Source organism: Taurulus bubalis (assembly GCF_910589615.1).
Source record: "Taurulus bubalis genome assembly, chromosome: 9".
Taxonomy (NCBI): Eukaryota; Metazoa; Chordata; class Actinopteri; order Perciformes; family Cottidae; genus Taurulus; species Taurulus bubalis.
The window spans coordinates 447277-463686 of NC_136597.1; the positions used below are offsets into that span (position 1 = coordinate 447277).

General features: G+C 44.5%; 1 protein-coding gene across 1 annotated transcript in view; it reads right to left on the reverse strand.

Moving 5' to 3' along the window:
* Positions 1–16410, reverse strand: part of ppfibp2b (PPFIA binding protein 2b) — a 90186-nt gene that overhangs the window by 4353 nt on the left and 69423 nt on the right. Inside the window, exons 18-25 of the mRNA XM_079224290.1 lie at positions 13556–13676; positions 13325–13444; positions 12879–13029; positions 12140–12251; positions 11971–12059; positions 11691–11813; positions 10938–11063; positions 916–1104 (exon numbers count right to left, since the gene is read on the reverse strand). Of these exons, the coding sequence (XP_079080416.1) occupies positions 916–1104; positions 10938–11063; positions 11691–11813; positions 11971–12059; positions 12140–12251; positions 12879–13029; positions 13325–13444; positions 13556–13676 (1031 nt within the window). The remainder of the gene's footprint in view (positions 1–915; positions 1105–10937; positions 11064–11690; positions 11814–11970; positions 12060–12139; positions 12252–12878; positions 13030–13324; positions 13445–13555; positions 13677–16410) is intronic.

Sequence of the window (16410 nt, forward strand, 5' to 3'; positions counted from 1 at the left end):
ATGATTTACAGTTTTATATAACAATCGCTCAGTTCCCCCCCATTGGTTTTGAATTGGTTATGCAGATGATACATGTTCTACATCTGTATGCAGATGATACAGGTTCTACATCTGTATGCAGATGATACAGGTTCTACATCTGTATGCAGATGATACATGTTCTACATCTGTATGCAGATGATACATGTTCTACATCTGTATGCAGATGATACAGGTTCTACATCTGTATGCAGATGATACATGTTCTACATCTGTATGCAGATGATACAGGTTCTACATCTGTATGCAGATGATACAGGTTCTACATCTGGATGCAGATGATACAGGTTCTACATCTGTATGCAGGGTTTCTGTTCTACATATTTTCATGTTGCCTTCAGGGCATGTGAGTAAAAAGTGATACCAGAAAACAGCAGCTTAATAGATGGGTCCTCTAGCTAAGCCACAGTGATAATATCACAAAGCACTGGAGGATATCACTTGATACTGTGGCTGCTTATCTGGGAACACACACACACACAGACACACACACACACACACACACACACACACACACATACACAAAGCAGACTAATGAAAGCTCACGGAGTGACTTGAGAAATGTAAGATCGAGGTGTCAAGGTCATGAAGGGTCATCATTGTGTCTCAGGTGGATTATTTCTGCCTTTCTCTTCAGCAGAGCGCAGAGGGGCTTAAAGCTGAGGCGGGTCTTAACGTTGCGAGGAGCAGCAGAATGTTTACCCTGCTCTCACAGGCTTGAACACACGGAGGGCTTAGAGCTGAGACTGAGCCGACACACCAAGGCTTCCCCTCAGATTACGGAGCTTTTTCTCCCCCATGCTGTGGGTCCTCTTAATGCAGCATTGGCCTCCATGTCCTCCCTCTTCCACGCCACGCTGCATGCTGTTCTCTCACCTTGACTTTAGCTGTGATGCTGAGTGGGGTGTAGCCCGGGGCCTCCATGTACTCCCTCTTCTCCTGGTGAGCCTGTGCTCCCACCAGGTTGTTGAAGTTGGTGGTGAGGTGGCGTCTCAGCAGTGTCTTCTGAGGAGGGATGTTCAGCAGCATGGCCAGCGTGTCTGAGTTAAAGCGAGGCTCCAGCATCTGGGAGAGGAGAGAATATTGAACATGCTCTCTGTAGCAGTTAGTGTGTTTCTGTGTGTGTTTCTGTGTGTGTTTCTGTGTGTGTGTGTGTGTTTCTATGTGTGTTTCTATGTGTGTTTCTGTGTGTGTTTCTGTGTGTGTTTCTGTGTGTGTGTGTGTGTGTTTCTATGTGTGTTTCTATGTGTGTTTCTGTGTGTGTTTCTGTGTGTGTGTTTCTGTGTGTGTTTCTGTGTGTGTTTCTATGTGTGTGTTTCTATGTGTGTGTTTCTATGTGTGTTTCTGTGTGTGTGTTTCTGTGTGTGTTTCTGTCTGTGTGTTTCTGTGTGTGTTTCTGTGTGTGTTTCTATGTGTGTTTCCGTGTGTGTTTCTGTGTGTGTGTTTCCGTGTGTGTTTCTATGTGTGTTTCTGTGTGTGTTTCTGTGTGTGTTTCTGTGTGTGTGTTTCCGTGTGTGTTTCTATGTGTGTTTCTATGTGTGTTTCTATGTGTGTGTTTCTGTTTGTGTTTCTATGTGTGTTTCTGTGTGTGTGTTTCTGTGTGTGTTTCTATGTGTGTTTCTGTGTGTGTTTCTATGTGTGTTTCTACGTGTGTTTCTGTGTGTGTTTCTGTGTGTGTGTTTCTATGTGTGTGTTTCTATGTGTTTCTATGTGTGTTTCTGTGTGTGTTTCTATGTGTTTCTATGTGTTTCTGTGTGTGTTTCTATGTATGTTTCTGTGTGTGTTTCTACGTGTGTTTCTACGTGTGTTTCTGTGTGTGTTTCTATGTGTGTTTCTGTGTGTGTGTTTCCGTGTGTGTTTCGATGTGTTTCTATGTGTGTTTCTATGTGTGTTTCTATGTGTGTTTCCGTGTGTGTTTCTACGTGTGTTTCCGTGTGTGTTTCTACGTGTGTTTCTGTGTGTGTTTCTATGTGTGTGTTTCTATGTGTTTCTATGTGTGTGTTTCTATGTGTGTTTCTGTGTGTGTTTCCGTGTGTGTTTCTACGTGTGTTTCCGTGTGTGTTTCTGTGTGTTTCTGTGTGTGTTTCCATGTGTGTGTGTTTCCGTGTGTGTTTCTACGTGTGTTTCCGTGTGTGTTTCTGTGTGTGTTTCCGTGTGTTTTTCTACGTGTGTTTCCGTGTGTGTTTCTACGTGTGTTTCCGTGTGTGTTTCTACGTGTGTTTCCGTGTGTGTTTCCGTGTGTGTTTCTATGTGTGTTTCCATGTGTGTGTGTTTCTACGTGTGTTTCCGTGTGTTTCTGTGTGTGTTTCTATGTGTGTTTCCATGTGTGTGTGTTTCCGTGTGTGTTTCTGTGTGTGTTTCTACGTGTGTTTCCGTGTCTGTTTCCGTGTGTGTTTCTACGTGTGTTTCCGTGTGTGTTTCTACGTGTGTTTCCGTGTGTGTTTCTGTGTGTGTTTCCGTGTGTGTTTCTACGTGTGTTTCCGTGTGTGTTTCTACGTGTGTTTCCGTGTGTGTTTCTACGTGTGTTTCCGTGTGTGTTTCTACGTGTGTTTCCGTGTGTGTTTCTACGTGTGTTTCCGTGTGTTTTTGTGTGTGTTTCTACGTGTGTTTCCGTGTGTGTTTCTACGTGTGTTTCCGTGTGTGTTTCTACGTGTGTTTCCGTGTGTTTTTCTACGTGTGTGTTTCTACGTGTGTGTTTCCGTGTGTGTTTCCGTGTGTGTTTCTACGTGTGTGTTTCTACGTGTGTTTCCGTGTGTGTTTCCGTGTGTGTTTCCGTGTGTGTTTCTACGTGTGTGTTTCTACGTGTGTTACCGTGTGTGTTTCTACGTGTGTTTCCGTGTGTGTTTCTACGTGTGTTTCCATGTGTGTGTGTTTCTACGTGTGTTTCCGTGTGTTTCTGTGTGTGTTTCTATGTGTGTTTCCATGTGTGTGTGTTTCCGTGTGTGTTTCTGTGTGTGTTTCTACGTGTGTTTCCGTGTCTGTTTCCGTGTGTGTTTCTACGTGTGTTTCTGTGTGTGTTTCTACGTGTGTTTCCGTGTGTGTTTCTATGTGTGTTTCCGTGTGTGTTTCTACGTGTGTTTCCATGTGTGTGTGTTTCTACGTGTGTTTCCGTGTGTTTCTGTGTGTGTTTCTATGTGTGTTTCCATGTGTGTGTGTTTCCGTGTGTGTTTCTGTGTGTGTTTCTACGTGTGTTTCCGTGTCTGTTTCCGTGTGTGTTTCTACGTGTGTTTCTGTGTGTGTTTCTACGTGTGTTTCCGTGTGTGTTTCTATGTGTGTTTCCATGTGTGTGTGTTTCTACGTGTGTTTCCGTGTGTGTTTCTACGTGTGTTTCCGTGTGTGTTTCTACGTGTGTTTCCGTGTGTGTTTCTACGTGTGTTTCCGTGTGTGTTTCTGTGTGTGTTTCCGTGTGTGTTTCTACGTGTGTTTCCGTGTGTGTTTCTACGTGTGTTTCCGTGTGTGTTTCTACGTGTGTTTCCGTGTGTGTTTCTACGTGTGTTTCCGTGTGTGTTTCTACGTGTGTTTCCGTGTGTTTTTGTGTGTGTTTCTACGTGTGTTTCCGTGTGTGTTTCTACGTGTGTTTCCGTGTGTGTTTCTACGTGTGTTTCCGTGTGTTTTTCTACGTGTGTGTTTCTACGTGTGTGTTTCCGTGTGTGTTTCCGTGTGTGTTTCTACGTGTGTGTTTCTACGTGTGTTTCCGTGTGTGTTTCCGTGTGTGTTTCCGTGTGTGTTTCTACGTGTGTGTTTCTACGTGTGTTACCGTGTGTTTCTACGTGTGTTTCCGTGTGTGTTTCTACGTGTGTTTCCATGTGTGTGTGTTTCTACGTGTGTTTCCGTGTGTTTCTGTGTGTGTTTCTATGTGTGTTTCCATGTGTGTGTGTTTCCGTGTGTGTTTCTGTGTGTGTTTCTACGTGTGTTTCCGTGTCTGTTTCCGTGTGTGTTTCTACGTGTGTTTCTGTGTGTGTTTCTACGTGTGTTTCCGTGTGTGTTTCTATGTGTGTTTCCATGTGTGTGTGTTTCCATGTGTGTGTGTTTCTACGTGTGTTTCCGTGTGTGTTTCTATGTGTGTTTCCATGTGTGTTTCCATGTGTGTGTGTTTCCGTGTGTGTTTCTGTGTGTGTTTCTACGTGTGTTTCCGTGTCTGTTTCCGTGTGTGTTTCTACGTGTGTTTCCGTGTGTGTTTCTACGTGTGTTTCCGTGTGTGTTTCTGTGTGTGTTTCCGTGTGTGTTTCTACGTGTGTTTCCGTGTGTGTTTCTACGTGTGTTTCCGTGTGTGTTTCTACGTGTGTTTCCGTGTGTGTTTCTACGTGTGTGTTTCTACGTGTGTGTTTCTACGTGTGTGTTTCCGTGTGTGTTTCCGTGTGTGTTTCTACGTGTGTGTTTCTACGTGTGTTTCCGTGTGTTTTTGTGTGTGTTTCTATGTGTGTTTCCGTGTGTGTTTCTACGTGTGTGTTTCTACGTGTGTGTTTCTACGTGTGTGTTTCCGTGTGTGTTTCCGTGTGTGTTTCTACGTGTGTGTTTCTACGTGTGTTTCCGTGTGTTTTTGTGTGTGTTTCTACGTGTGTTTCCGTGTGTGTTTCTACGTGTGTTTCCGTGTGTGTTTCTGTGTGTGTTTCCGTGTGTGTTTCTACGTGTGTTTCCGTGTGTGTTTCTACGTGTGTTTCCGTGTGTGTTTCTACGTGTGTTTCCGTGTGTGTTTCTACGTGTGTTTCCGTGTGTTTTTGTGTGTGTTTCTACGTGTGTTTCCGTGTGTGTTTCTACGTGTGTTTCCGTGTGTGTTTCTACGTGTGTTTCCGTGTGTTTTTCTACGTGTGTGTTTCTACGTGTGTGTTTCCGTGTGTGTTTCCGTGTGTGTTTCTACGTGTGTGTTTCTACGTGTGTTTCCGTGTGTGTTTCCGTGTGTGTTTCCGTGTGTGTTTCTACGTGTGTGTTTCTACGTGTGTTACCGTGTGTTTCTACGTGTGTTTCCGTGTGTGTTTCTACGTGTGTTTCCATGTGTGTGTGTTTCTACGTGTGTTTCCGTGTGTTTCTGTGTGTGTTTCTATGTGTGTTTCCATGTGTGTGTGTTTCCGTGTGTGTTTCTGTGTGTGTTTCTACGTGTGTTTCCGTGTGTGTTTCCGTGTGTGTTTCTACGTGTGTTTCTGTGTGTGTTTCTACGTGTGTTTCCGTGTGTGTTTCTATGTGTGTTTCCATGTGTGTGTGTTTCCATGTGTGTGTGTTTCTACGTGTGTTTCCGTGTGTGTTTCTATGTGTGTTTCCATGTGTGTTTCCATGTGTGTGTGTTTCCGTGTGTGTTTCTGTGTGTGTTTCTACGTGTGTTTCCGTGTCTGTTTCCGTGTGTGTTTCTACGTGTGTTTCCGTGTGTGTTTCTACGTGTGTTTCCGTGTGTGTTTCTGTGTGTGTTTCCGTGTGTGTTTCTACGTGTGTTTCCGTGTGTGTTTCTACGTGTGTTTCCGTGTGTGTTTCTACGTGTGTTTCCGTGTGTGTTTCTACGTGTGTGTTTCTACGTGTGTGTTTCTACGTGTGTGTTTCCGTGTGTGTTTCCGTGTGTGTTTCTACGTGTGTGTTTCTACGTGTGTTTCCGTGTGTTTTTGTGTGTGTTTCTATGTGTGTTTCCGTGTGTGTTTCTACGTGTGTGTTTCTACGTGTGTGTTTCTACGTGTGTGTTTCCGTGTGTGTTTCCGTGTGTGTTTCTACGTGTGTGTTTCTACGTGTGTTTCCGTGTGTTTTTGTGTGTGTTTCTACGTGTGTTTCCGTGTGTGTTTCTACGTGTGTTTCCGTGTGTGTTTCTGTGTGTGTTTCCGTGTGTGTTTCTACGTGTGTTTCCGTGTGTGTTTCTACGTGTGTTTCCGTGTGTGTTTCTACGTGTGTTTCCGTGTGTGTTTCTACGTGTGTTTCCGTGTGTTTTTGTGTGTGTTTCTACGTGTGTTTCCGTGTGTGTTTCTACGTGTGTTTCCGTGTGTGTTTCTACGTGTGTTTCCGTGTGTTTTTCTACGTGTGTGTTTCTACGTGTGTGTTTCCGTGTGTGTTTCCGTGTGTGTTTCTACGTGTGTGTTTCTACGTGTGTTTCCGTGTGTGTTTCCGTGTGTGTTTCCGTGTGTGTTTCTACGTGTGTGTTTCTACGTGTGTTACCGTGTGTTTCTACGTGTGTTTCCGTGTGTGTTTCTACGTGTGTTTCCATGTGTGTGTGTTTCTACGTGTGTTTCCGTGTGTTTCTGTGTGTGTTTCTATGTGTGTTTCCATGTGTGTGTGTTTCCGTGTGTGTTTCTGTGTGTGTTTCTACGTGTGTTTCCGTGTCTGTTTCCGTGTGTGTTTCTACGTGTGTTTCTGTGTGTGTTTCTACGTGTGTTTCCGTGTGTGTTTCTATGTGTGTTTCCATGTGTGTGTGTTTCCATGTGTGTGTGTTTCTACGTGTGTTTCCGTGTGTGTTTCTATGTGTGTTTCCATGTGTGTTTCCATGTGTGTGTGTTTCCGTGTGTGTTTCTGTGTGTGTTTCTACGTGTGTTTCCGTGTCTGTTTCCGTGTCTGTTTCTACGTGTGTTTCCGTGTGTGTTTCTACGTGTGTTTCCGTGTGTGTTTCTGTGTGTGTTTCCGTGTGTGTTTCTACGTGTGTTTCCGTGTGTGTTTCTACGTGTGTTTCCGTGTGTGTTTCTACGTGTGTTTCCGTGTGTGTTTCTACGTGTGTTTCCGTGTGTGTTTCTACGTGTGTTTCCGTGTGTGTTTCTACGTGTGTTTCCGTGTGTGTTTCTACGTGTGTTTCCGTGTGTTTTTCTACGTGTGTGTTTCTACGTGTGTGTTTCCGTGTGTGTTTCTACGTGTGTGTTTCTACGTGTGTGTTTCTACGTGTGTGTTTCCGTGTGTGTTTCCGTGTGTGTTTCTACGTGTGTGTTTCTACGTGTGTTTCCGTGTGTTTCTGTGTGTGTTTCTATGTGTGTTTCCATGTGTGTGTGTTTCCGTGTGTGTTTCTGTGTGTGTTTCCGTGTCTGTTTCCGTGTGTGTTTCCGTGTGTGTTTCTACGTGTGTTTCCGTGTGTGTTTCTACGTGTGTTTCCGTGTGTGTTTCTACGTGTGTTTCCGTGTGTGTTTCCGTGTGTGTTTCTACGTGTGTTTCCGTGTGTGTTTTTACGTGTGTTTCCGTGTGTGTTTCTACGTGTGTTTCCGTGTGTGTTTCTACGTGTGTTTCCGTGTGTGTTTCTACGTGTGTTTCCGTGTGTGTTTCTACGTGTGTTTCCGTGTGTGTTTCTACGTGTGTTTCCGTGTGTTTTTCTACGTGTGTTTCCGTGTGTTTTTCTACGTGTGTTTCCGTGTGTGTTTCTACGTGTGTTTCCGTGTGTGTTTCTACGTGTGTTTCCGTGTGTGTTTCTACGTGTGTTTCCGTGTGTTTTTCTACGTGTGTGTTTCTACGTGTGTGTTTCCGTGTGTGTTTCCGTGTGTGTTTCTACGTGTGTGTTTCTACGTGTGTGTTTCTACGTGTGTGTTTCCGTGTGTGTTTCCGTGTGTGTTTCTACGTGTGTTTCCGTGTGTTTCTGTGTGTGTTTCTATGTGTGTTTCCATGTGTGTGTGTTTCCGTGTGTGTTTCTGTGTGTGTTTCCGTGTCTGTTTCCGTGTGTGTTTCCGTGTGTGTTTCTACGTGTGTTTCCGTGTGTGTTTCTACATGTGTTTCCGTGTGTGTTTCTACGTGTGTGTTTCTACGTGTGTGTTTCCGTGTGTGTTTCTACGTGTGTGTTTCTACGTGTGTGTTTCTACGTGTGTGTTTCCGTGTGTGTTTCCGTGTGTGTTTCTACGTGTGTGTTTCTACGTGTGTTTCCGTGTGTTTCTGTGTGTGTTTCTATGTGTGTTTCCATGTGTGTGTGTTTCCGTGTGTGTTTCTGTGTGTGTTTCCGTGTCTGTTTCCGTGTGTGTTTCCGTGTGTGTTTCTACGTGTGTTTCCGTGTGTGTTTCTACGTGTGTTTCCGTGTGTGTTTCTACGTGTGTTTCCGTGTGTGTTTCCGTGTGTGTTTCTACGTGTGTTTCCGTGTGTGTTTCTACGTGTGTTTCCGTGTGTGTTTCTACGTGTGTTTCCGTGTGTGTTTCTACGTGTGTTTCCGTGTGTGTTTCTACGTGTGTTTCCGTGTGTGTTTCTACGTGTGTTTCCGTGTGTGTTTCTACGTGTGTTTCCGTGTGTTTTTCTACGTGTGTTTCCGTGTGTGTTTCTACGTGTGTTTCTACGTGTGTTTCCGTGTGTTTCTGTGTCTGTTTCTATGTGTGTTTCCATGTGTGTGTGTTTCCGTGTGTGTTTCTGTGTGTGTTTCCGTGTCTGTTTCCGTGTGTGTTTCCGTGTGTGTTTCTACGTGTGTTTCCGTGTGTGTTTCTACGTGTGTTTCCGTGTGTGTTTCCGTGTGTGTTTCTACGTGTGTTTCCGTGTGTGTTTCTACGTGTGTTTCCGTGTGTGTTTCTACGTGTGTTTCCGTGTGTGTTTCTACGTGTGTTTCCGTGTGTGTTTCTACGTGTGTTTCCGTGTGTGTTTCTACGTGTGTTTCCGTGTGTGTTTCTACGTGTGTTTCCGTGTGTGTTTCTACGTGTGTTTCCGTGTGTGTTTCTACGTGTGTTTCCGTGTGTTTTTCTACGTGTGTGTTTCTACGTGTGTGTTTCCGTGTGTGTTTCCGTGTGTGTTTCTACGTGTGTGTTTCTACGTGTGTGTTTCCGTGTGTGTTTCCGTGTGTGTTTCTACGTGTGTGTTTCTACGTGTGTTTCCGTGTGTTTCTGTGTGTGTTTCTATGTGTGTTTCCATGTGTGTGTGTTTCCGTGTGTGTTTCTGTGTGTGTTTCCGTGTCTGTTTCCGTGTGTGTTTCCGTGTGTGTTTCTACGTGTGTTTCCGTGTGTGTTTCTACGTGTGTTTCCGTGTGTGTTTCTACGTGTGTTTCCGTGTGTGTTTCCGTGTGTGTTTCTACGTGTGTTTCCGTGTGTGTTTCTACGTGTGTTTCCGTGTGTGTTTCTACGTGTGTTTCCGTGTGTGTTTCTACGTGTGTTTCCGTGTGTGTTTCTACGTGTGTTTCCGTGTGTTTTTCTACGTGTGTTTCCGTGTGTGTTTCTACGTGTGTTTCCGTGTGTGTTTCTACGTGTGTTTCCGTGTGTGTTTCTACGTGTGTTTCCGTGTGTTTTTCTACGTGTGTGTTTCTACGTGTGTGTTTCCGTGTGTGTTTCCGTGTGTGTTTCTACGTGTGTGTTTCTACGTGTGTGTTTCTACGTGTGTGTTTCCGTGTGTGTTTCCGTGTGTGTTTCTACGTGTGTTTCTGTGTGTGTTTCTATGTGTGTTTCCATGTGTGTGTGTTTCCGTGTGTGTTTCCGTGTGTGTTTCTACGTGTGTTTCCGTGTGTGTTTCTACATGTGTTTCCGTGTGTGTTTCTACGTGTGTGTTTCTACGTGTGTGTTTCCGTGTGTGTTTCTACGTGTGTGTTTCTACGTGTGTGTTTCTACGTGTGTGTTTCCGTGTGTGTTTCCGTGTGTGTTTCTACGTGTGTGTTTCCGTGTGTGTTTCCGTGTGTGTTTCTACGTGTGTGTTTCTACGTGTGTTTCCGTGTGTTTCTGTGTGTGTTTCTATGTGTGTTTCCATGTGTGTGTGTTTCCGTGTGTGTTTCTGTGTGTGTTTCCGTGTCTGTTTCCGTGTGTGTTTCCGTGTGTGTTTCTACGTGTGTTTCCGTGTGTGTTTCTACGTGTGTTTCCGTGTGTGTTTCTACGTGTGTTTCCGTGTGTGTTTCCGTGTGTGTTTCTACGTGTGTTTCCGTGTGTGTTTCTACGTGTGTTTCCGTGTGTGTTTCTACGTGTGTTTCCGTGTGTGTTTCTACGTGTGTTTCCGTGTGTGTTTCTACGTGTGTTTCCGTGTGTGTTTCTACGTGTGTTTCCGTGTGTGTTTCTACGTGTGTTTCCGTGTGTTTTTCTACGTGTGTTTCCGTGTGTTTTTCTACGTGTGTTTCCGTGTGTGTTTCTACGTGTGTTTCTACGTGTGTTTCCGTGTGTTTCTGTGTGTGTTTCTATGTGTGTTTCCATGTGTGTGTGTTTCCGTGTGTGTTTCTGTGTGTGTTTCCGTGTCTGTTTCCGTGTGTGTTTCCGTGTGTGTTTCTACGTGTGTTTCCGTGTGTTTCCGTGTGTGTTTCCGTGTGTGTTTCTACGTGTGTTTCCGTGTGTGTTTCTACGTGTGTTTCCGTGTGTGTTTCTACGTGTGTTTCCGTGTGTGTTTCTACGTGTGTTTCCGTGTGTGTTTCTACGTGTGTTTCCGTGTGTGTTTCTACGTGTGTTTCCGTGTGTTTTTCTACGTGTGTTTCCGTGTGTGTTTCTACGTGTGTTTCCGTGTGTGTTTCTACGTGTGTTTCCGTGTGTGTTTCTACGTGTGTTTCCGTGTGTTTTTCTACGTGTGTGTTTCTACGTGTGTTTCCGTGTGTGTTTCCGTGTGTGTTTCTACGTGTGTGTTTCTACGTGTGTGTTTCCGTGTGTGTTTCTACGTGTGTTTCCGTGTGTGTTTCTACGTGTGTTTCCGTGTGTGTTTCTACGTGTGTTTCCATGTGTGTGTGTTTCTACGTGTGTTTCCGTGTGTTTCTGTGTGTGTTTCTATGTGTGTTTCCATGTGTGTGTGTTTCCGTGTGTGTTTCTGTGTGTGTTTCTACGTGTGTTTCCGTGTCTGTTTCCGTGTGTGTTTCTACGTGTGTTTCCGTGTGTGTTTCTACGTGTGTTTCCGTGTGTGTTTCTACGTGTGTTTCCGTGTGTGTTTCTACGTGTGTTTCCGTGTGTTTTTCTACGTGTGTTTCCGTGTGTTTTTCTACGTGTTTCTACGTGTGTTTCCGTGTGTGTTTCTACGTGTGTGTTTCCGTGTGTGTTTCTACGTGTGTTTCCGTGTGTGTTTCCGTGTGTGTTTCCGTGTGTGCTCACCAGCAGCCCTCCGTGCACGCCGCTGCCCCGCAGGTTCGGTGCGTACTCTGCCAGATCCACAGATCTCAGCCACTCCATAACCCGGTGGTTAGACCACTGGACCACCTCACTGGGCGTGAACTGGTTCTGAAACACACACACACACACACACACACACACACACACAGACACACACACACACACACACACACGGCATGATTCAGGATATTCAACCATTTCTCAAACCATGAAAACGTGTTTCAGAAAATCATTAATATTTAGAATGTTTTATTTTCTAAAACATTCATTTAAAAATTGGAAACTGTATAACCTTCATTCTGTGGTTAGCACCTGCCATTAAGGCAAGGCAGGTAAGTTGATTTATTTCGTAATTCCCCCAAAAAAAGTATCAAAGAAACACAGAGCAATATAAAAAGGCACATATGAATAGGATTATTAAAAAAGCTAAATTACATGGGAGAGAAAATATAAGCTGTAAATGAACCAATAAAAAAAGAGAAGACAAGTTACAGAAGATGTATTATTGTTGTTGCTGTCTCTTTGAGCCTCTCTCTAAGGGGCTTCATCGTCATGGAGACATACAGGTACATTGTCAAAGACAATAAATCAGTTCGATCTACTGGAGTACCGAGACGAGTAAACAGAGAGGAGGAGCTCAGCTGGAGGCAGACTGAGCAGCGTGGGGAGGAAACACAGAGACCTCCTCAGATACGTGTTGCCAGAACCAGAACCAGAACCTCCAGCTCGGCTCACCTCGGTGCCGGGCCGGCGCTTCAGGCAGTTGGAGCTGAACTTGTTGACGTGGAGAACATGAATGGCACACTTGATGCTGAGGTGATGCAGCTGGCTGGCCACCTTGAGGAACAACAAGTCGTTCTGAGATGGAGAGAACACAGAGGACGCGTCACTTTAAATATCAAACAAGTGCTTCAACGTCATGTATTATCTGAGAGATAAGCCACAGGACTTTACATGTCTGGAAGACCATGAACGCTGGTTTGACTTTAAATTCAATTGGTCATCACAGACTCACCACAGTGAGGTACTGCAGCATCTGCCCATCAACCCTCCCTTCATTAAACTGGTCTTTGTATTGAGGGAGTCCGATGTCATCCAGCCAACCTTGGGAACATAAACATCACAGTTTTAATGGAAGGCTACTTCTGAACGAAGCCATTTCCTGTGTGCTTTTCGTTGCGTACGAGTGACCCAGACGTAGTCCAGCTCTGCAGACTTCTCCGGCGGCCCGCTGCTGAACGTCTTGATGGATAACTGGAGCTTCTTCCTGTGGAGCGGGTTCTTCATCGCCAGTTCCTGGAGACACCGTGAGAGAGAACGTATTGAATCTGCTCACCGTATAACAGATGACCACCTTTACAGTGAATGCTCTAATCTAAATGATCCGGATGAGACGAGATATTTGTTGCTTGTAGTTCAAGTAGTATTGAGCAATAACGTACAGAAGGAGCAGGCCTTGCTTGATTGCAGGTAAACCGTCCTGTGAAGAGCTAAAGATGCGGAACTCATTGGCCAACCCACTGGCGATCAAGTGATGATTATTCTGCTTTCTATTGGTTTTAAATTAGCTTGTAAACATCTAAAGTTGCTAATCGGACTGTAAACAATGAGCAACAGAAAAGGGCTTGGCCTGGATATCTGCTAAATATAGCACCTCAACCCCAGAGGCTCCTCATCATTAAGAGACTGTGATGAGAGCGATGTGACCGCGCTGAAGGCGAAACTAACATGCCGTTTGAAGAGCAGAGAGGCGATGCTAACCATCGAGCAGAGAGACAGACAGCGACGCCGAGCAGACAGGTAGAACGGAAACACAGTGGATCTGACCGGCTGGTGGAGATGAATGTGTCGGAAACCATTTGAGGACAGTAGGTGGAGTGTGAGTGTGTGTGTGTGAGTGTGTGTGTGTGTGTGAGTGTGTACCTTCTCTAAGTCTTGCAGGGTGGCCGACAGTAGAGTATCTCCACCGGTGACCCAGTGGCAAGCGAGAATGCCATACTGGCCCAGTCCAATTTCCTCGAGCCAGCCACACACCTGCTCCGTGCTCCACTTGGAAAATGGCAACTTCAGGTCTCTGACATGGAGGAGAAACAGATCAGCATTGAGATGAGACACATGCAGTGTATAGTGTTGGGCTCCAGCTGCTTCCACAGGGTGTGACATCAGACGGCATGGAGTCTCTGCATCTCCTCCACAACTCATTGTGTAGACTTTATTGACAACATTTAACAACATCATTATTCCTACTATCCATGCAAGATACTTCATGTTAATAAAATATAAAAATGCCAATGTAAGGAGCAGCACATGCATGTAGCATCATAAACATAGTGTCTCTTCCTCATGACGCATGACGTGGGCTTCTCTACCGGGTGTTCCCTGGACGGGTCAGCCTCGGTCCATCTGTAGCTCTGAAGCCTCCCCTCCGAAACTCTCCCAGCTCGGGGTCATGGACCTGAGCAGGACTGCCTGACTGGCTCCGGCGGATCCTGTGGAACAACAGAAACACTGATGAGAGTGTGAAAGACAAACCAGAGGGTAGCTAACGTGTAACTACGTGTACTGTATGTGTGCATGTACTATATATTTTCAAAACTCACTTCCCCCAGAACTTCTTCATGCCTCTGTGACTCTTCCGGTTCTCTGGTGAGACGGGGGACTGCTGTCCGGAGTCCGGTCCAGAGGACAGGGGGGACTGGTCCTCCAGCATCTCTGAATGCCCTGCACAGAAATACAAGAACTGACACTCCGGGAAGTCCATCTGGGATCCAGAGGAAAGTCGGTGTTCTTTGGCTTGGCAGGGACACCGCTGTATGTTTCTTTCAATGGAAGCATATTAACATGGTGGTCACCACTGATCAACGACACCGCTTCCTGGACACTCCTAGATCTGTATTATTCATCTTAACAATTCTTTTAGTTTGGGGTTTCACAGCAGGCAGACACAGCTCCATGTCCAATAGACACGGGACACGTTTAGCTTCTTTCTAAAATTAATTGATGCAGCTGTAATAGTTATTAAAGTAAGAGTATCAGGTCAGTAAATAAAACATGTTTATGTTTATTTGCCCCAGCCTCTCAGTGTCATACTGACCGCTTCAAACCATGTGCTGCCTGCTACAGGTTATGGCTTTATGTCTAACAGAAACTGTTAGGCAGTTATTCTTTATGAATAGAATCATGCATGAAGCCTTCATGGCTTCTTTTCTGTGTTGTATACACTACAAAGACGTCTATTCCTCCCTTGTTTTATCATTCACTCAGCACACGTCAGACTCCCTGGTCCCAACAGGACGCACACATTGACCTCTCATTACAGAGACTAGACCAGTGGATTGGTATTAAAGGTACAGCACTAAGCTGGTTTAAGTCATATTTATCAGATCATCTCAGTTTGTATTTGTAAACGATGAGGCCTCGGTTACCACTGCCGTTCGACATGGAGTTCCACAAGGTTCTGTGCTTGGACCAATTTTATTCACCTTATATATGCTTCCTTTAGGCAATATTATCAGAAAAAACTCCATAAACTTTCACTGTTATGCCAATGATACTCAATTATCTGTGGATAAAGCCAGATGAATCCCACCAGGTCGCTAAACTTCAAGCGTGTCTTAAAGACATCAAAACCTGGATGACCTGCAACTTCCTGCTGCTGAACTCGGACAAGACTGAAGTTATTCTACTCGGCCCAGAACACCTCAGAAATCAATTATCTGATGATATGGTTTCTCTTGATGGCATCGCTCTGGCATCCACCACCACCGTAAGGAATCTGAGAGTTATCTTTGACCAGGACCTGTCCTTTAACTCCCACATAAAACAAATCCCAAGGACCGCCTTTTTTCACCTACGTAACATTTAAACAATCAGGCACATCCTGTCTCAAAGCGATGCAGAAAAGTTGGTTCACGCAATTGCTACTTCAAAACTGGATTACTGTAACTCCTTATTATCCGTCTGCCCTAATAAGATCATTGTACCATATTACCCCACTAGAGAGCTCATAGTACCATATTACCCCACTAGAGCTTATAGTACCATATTACCACACTAGAGAGCTCATAGTACCATATTACCCCACTAGAGAGCTCATAGTACCACATTACCCCACTAGAGAGCTCATAGTACCATATTACCCCACTAGAGAGCTCATAGTACCATATTACCACACTAGAGAGCTCATAGTACCACATTACCCCACTAGAGAACTCATAGTACCATATTACCCCACTAGAGAACTCATAGTACCATATTACCCCACTAGAGAACTCATAGTACCATATTACCACACTAGAGAACTCATAGTACCATATTACCCCACTAGATAGCTCATAGTACCATATTACCCCACTAGAGAACTCATAGTACCATATTACCACACTAGAGAGATCATAGTACCATATTACCCCACTAGAGAGCTTATATTACCATATTACCCCACTAGAGGGCTCATAGTACCATATTACCCCACTAGAGAGCTCATAGTACCATATTACCCCACGAGAGAGCTCCTCTTCTATGGAACCAGTTTCCATATTTTTTTTATAGGCCTAGACTGCTAGGGGACATCTTAGGATATACTGAGCTCTTCTCTCCTCGTCTCTCTCTCCTTCTGGATGAATTCATATCTCTTCAATGGACATTACTAACTCTACTTCTTCCCTAGAGTCTTTGTGCTTTCTCTCCTCACAGGTTTACATGGATCATGGTTCTATCTGGACTCTGGTCCTGCCTGACACCTTCTGCTATTATCTTTATTAGTTGTATTGCTATTAGTATTGCCGATACCTTCACTGCTTTTATTATCATTATTACTCCACTGTTGCTGTTATTTTTGGTAGTTGTAACTTTTTAATCATCCTACTCCTCTCATTATGAATCATTTCTGCAATATTCATGTAATGTGCTGTAACTCTGTTACGTTGTTCATTCTGGTCACATGATATATATTGCTTCTGTCCATCCTGATAGAGGATCCTCCTCTGTTGCTCTATGAAGGTTTCTTCTCTTTTTCGCTCCGTTAAAAGTTTTTTTGGGGAGTTTTTCCTGATCCGATGTGATGTCGTATGTGTACAGATTGTAAAGCCCTCTGAGGATAATTTGTATTTTATGATTTTGGGCTATACTAAATGAATATAATGTAATTCCATTGAACTGGTTGAGATACAATACCCACCCACATCATAGAGGTCATGTTTGCCAGGAGATCCTGAGGCAGAGGAGGTTAGTGAAGGAGGAGGAAGCCAGCAGACATAAAGCAGAACCAGGATTAGTCACACATACCTCCGTCCAAAATAAATGCTGCATACATGTAAATCTACACGCTTCAGACAGGTGCTGAACTATGACAGGATCAGGTCTGTCTGGAACATGACCGCTGCATATATTGAGAGTTGGCTGAGGAATGAGCTCATCCAAAGCATACAGTACCTAAAGTATACAGTACCTAAAG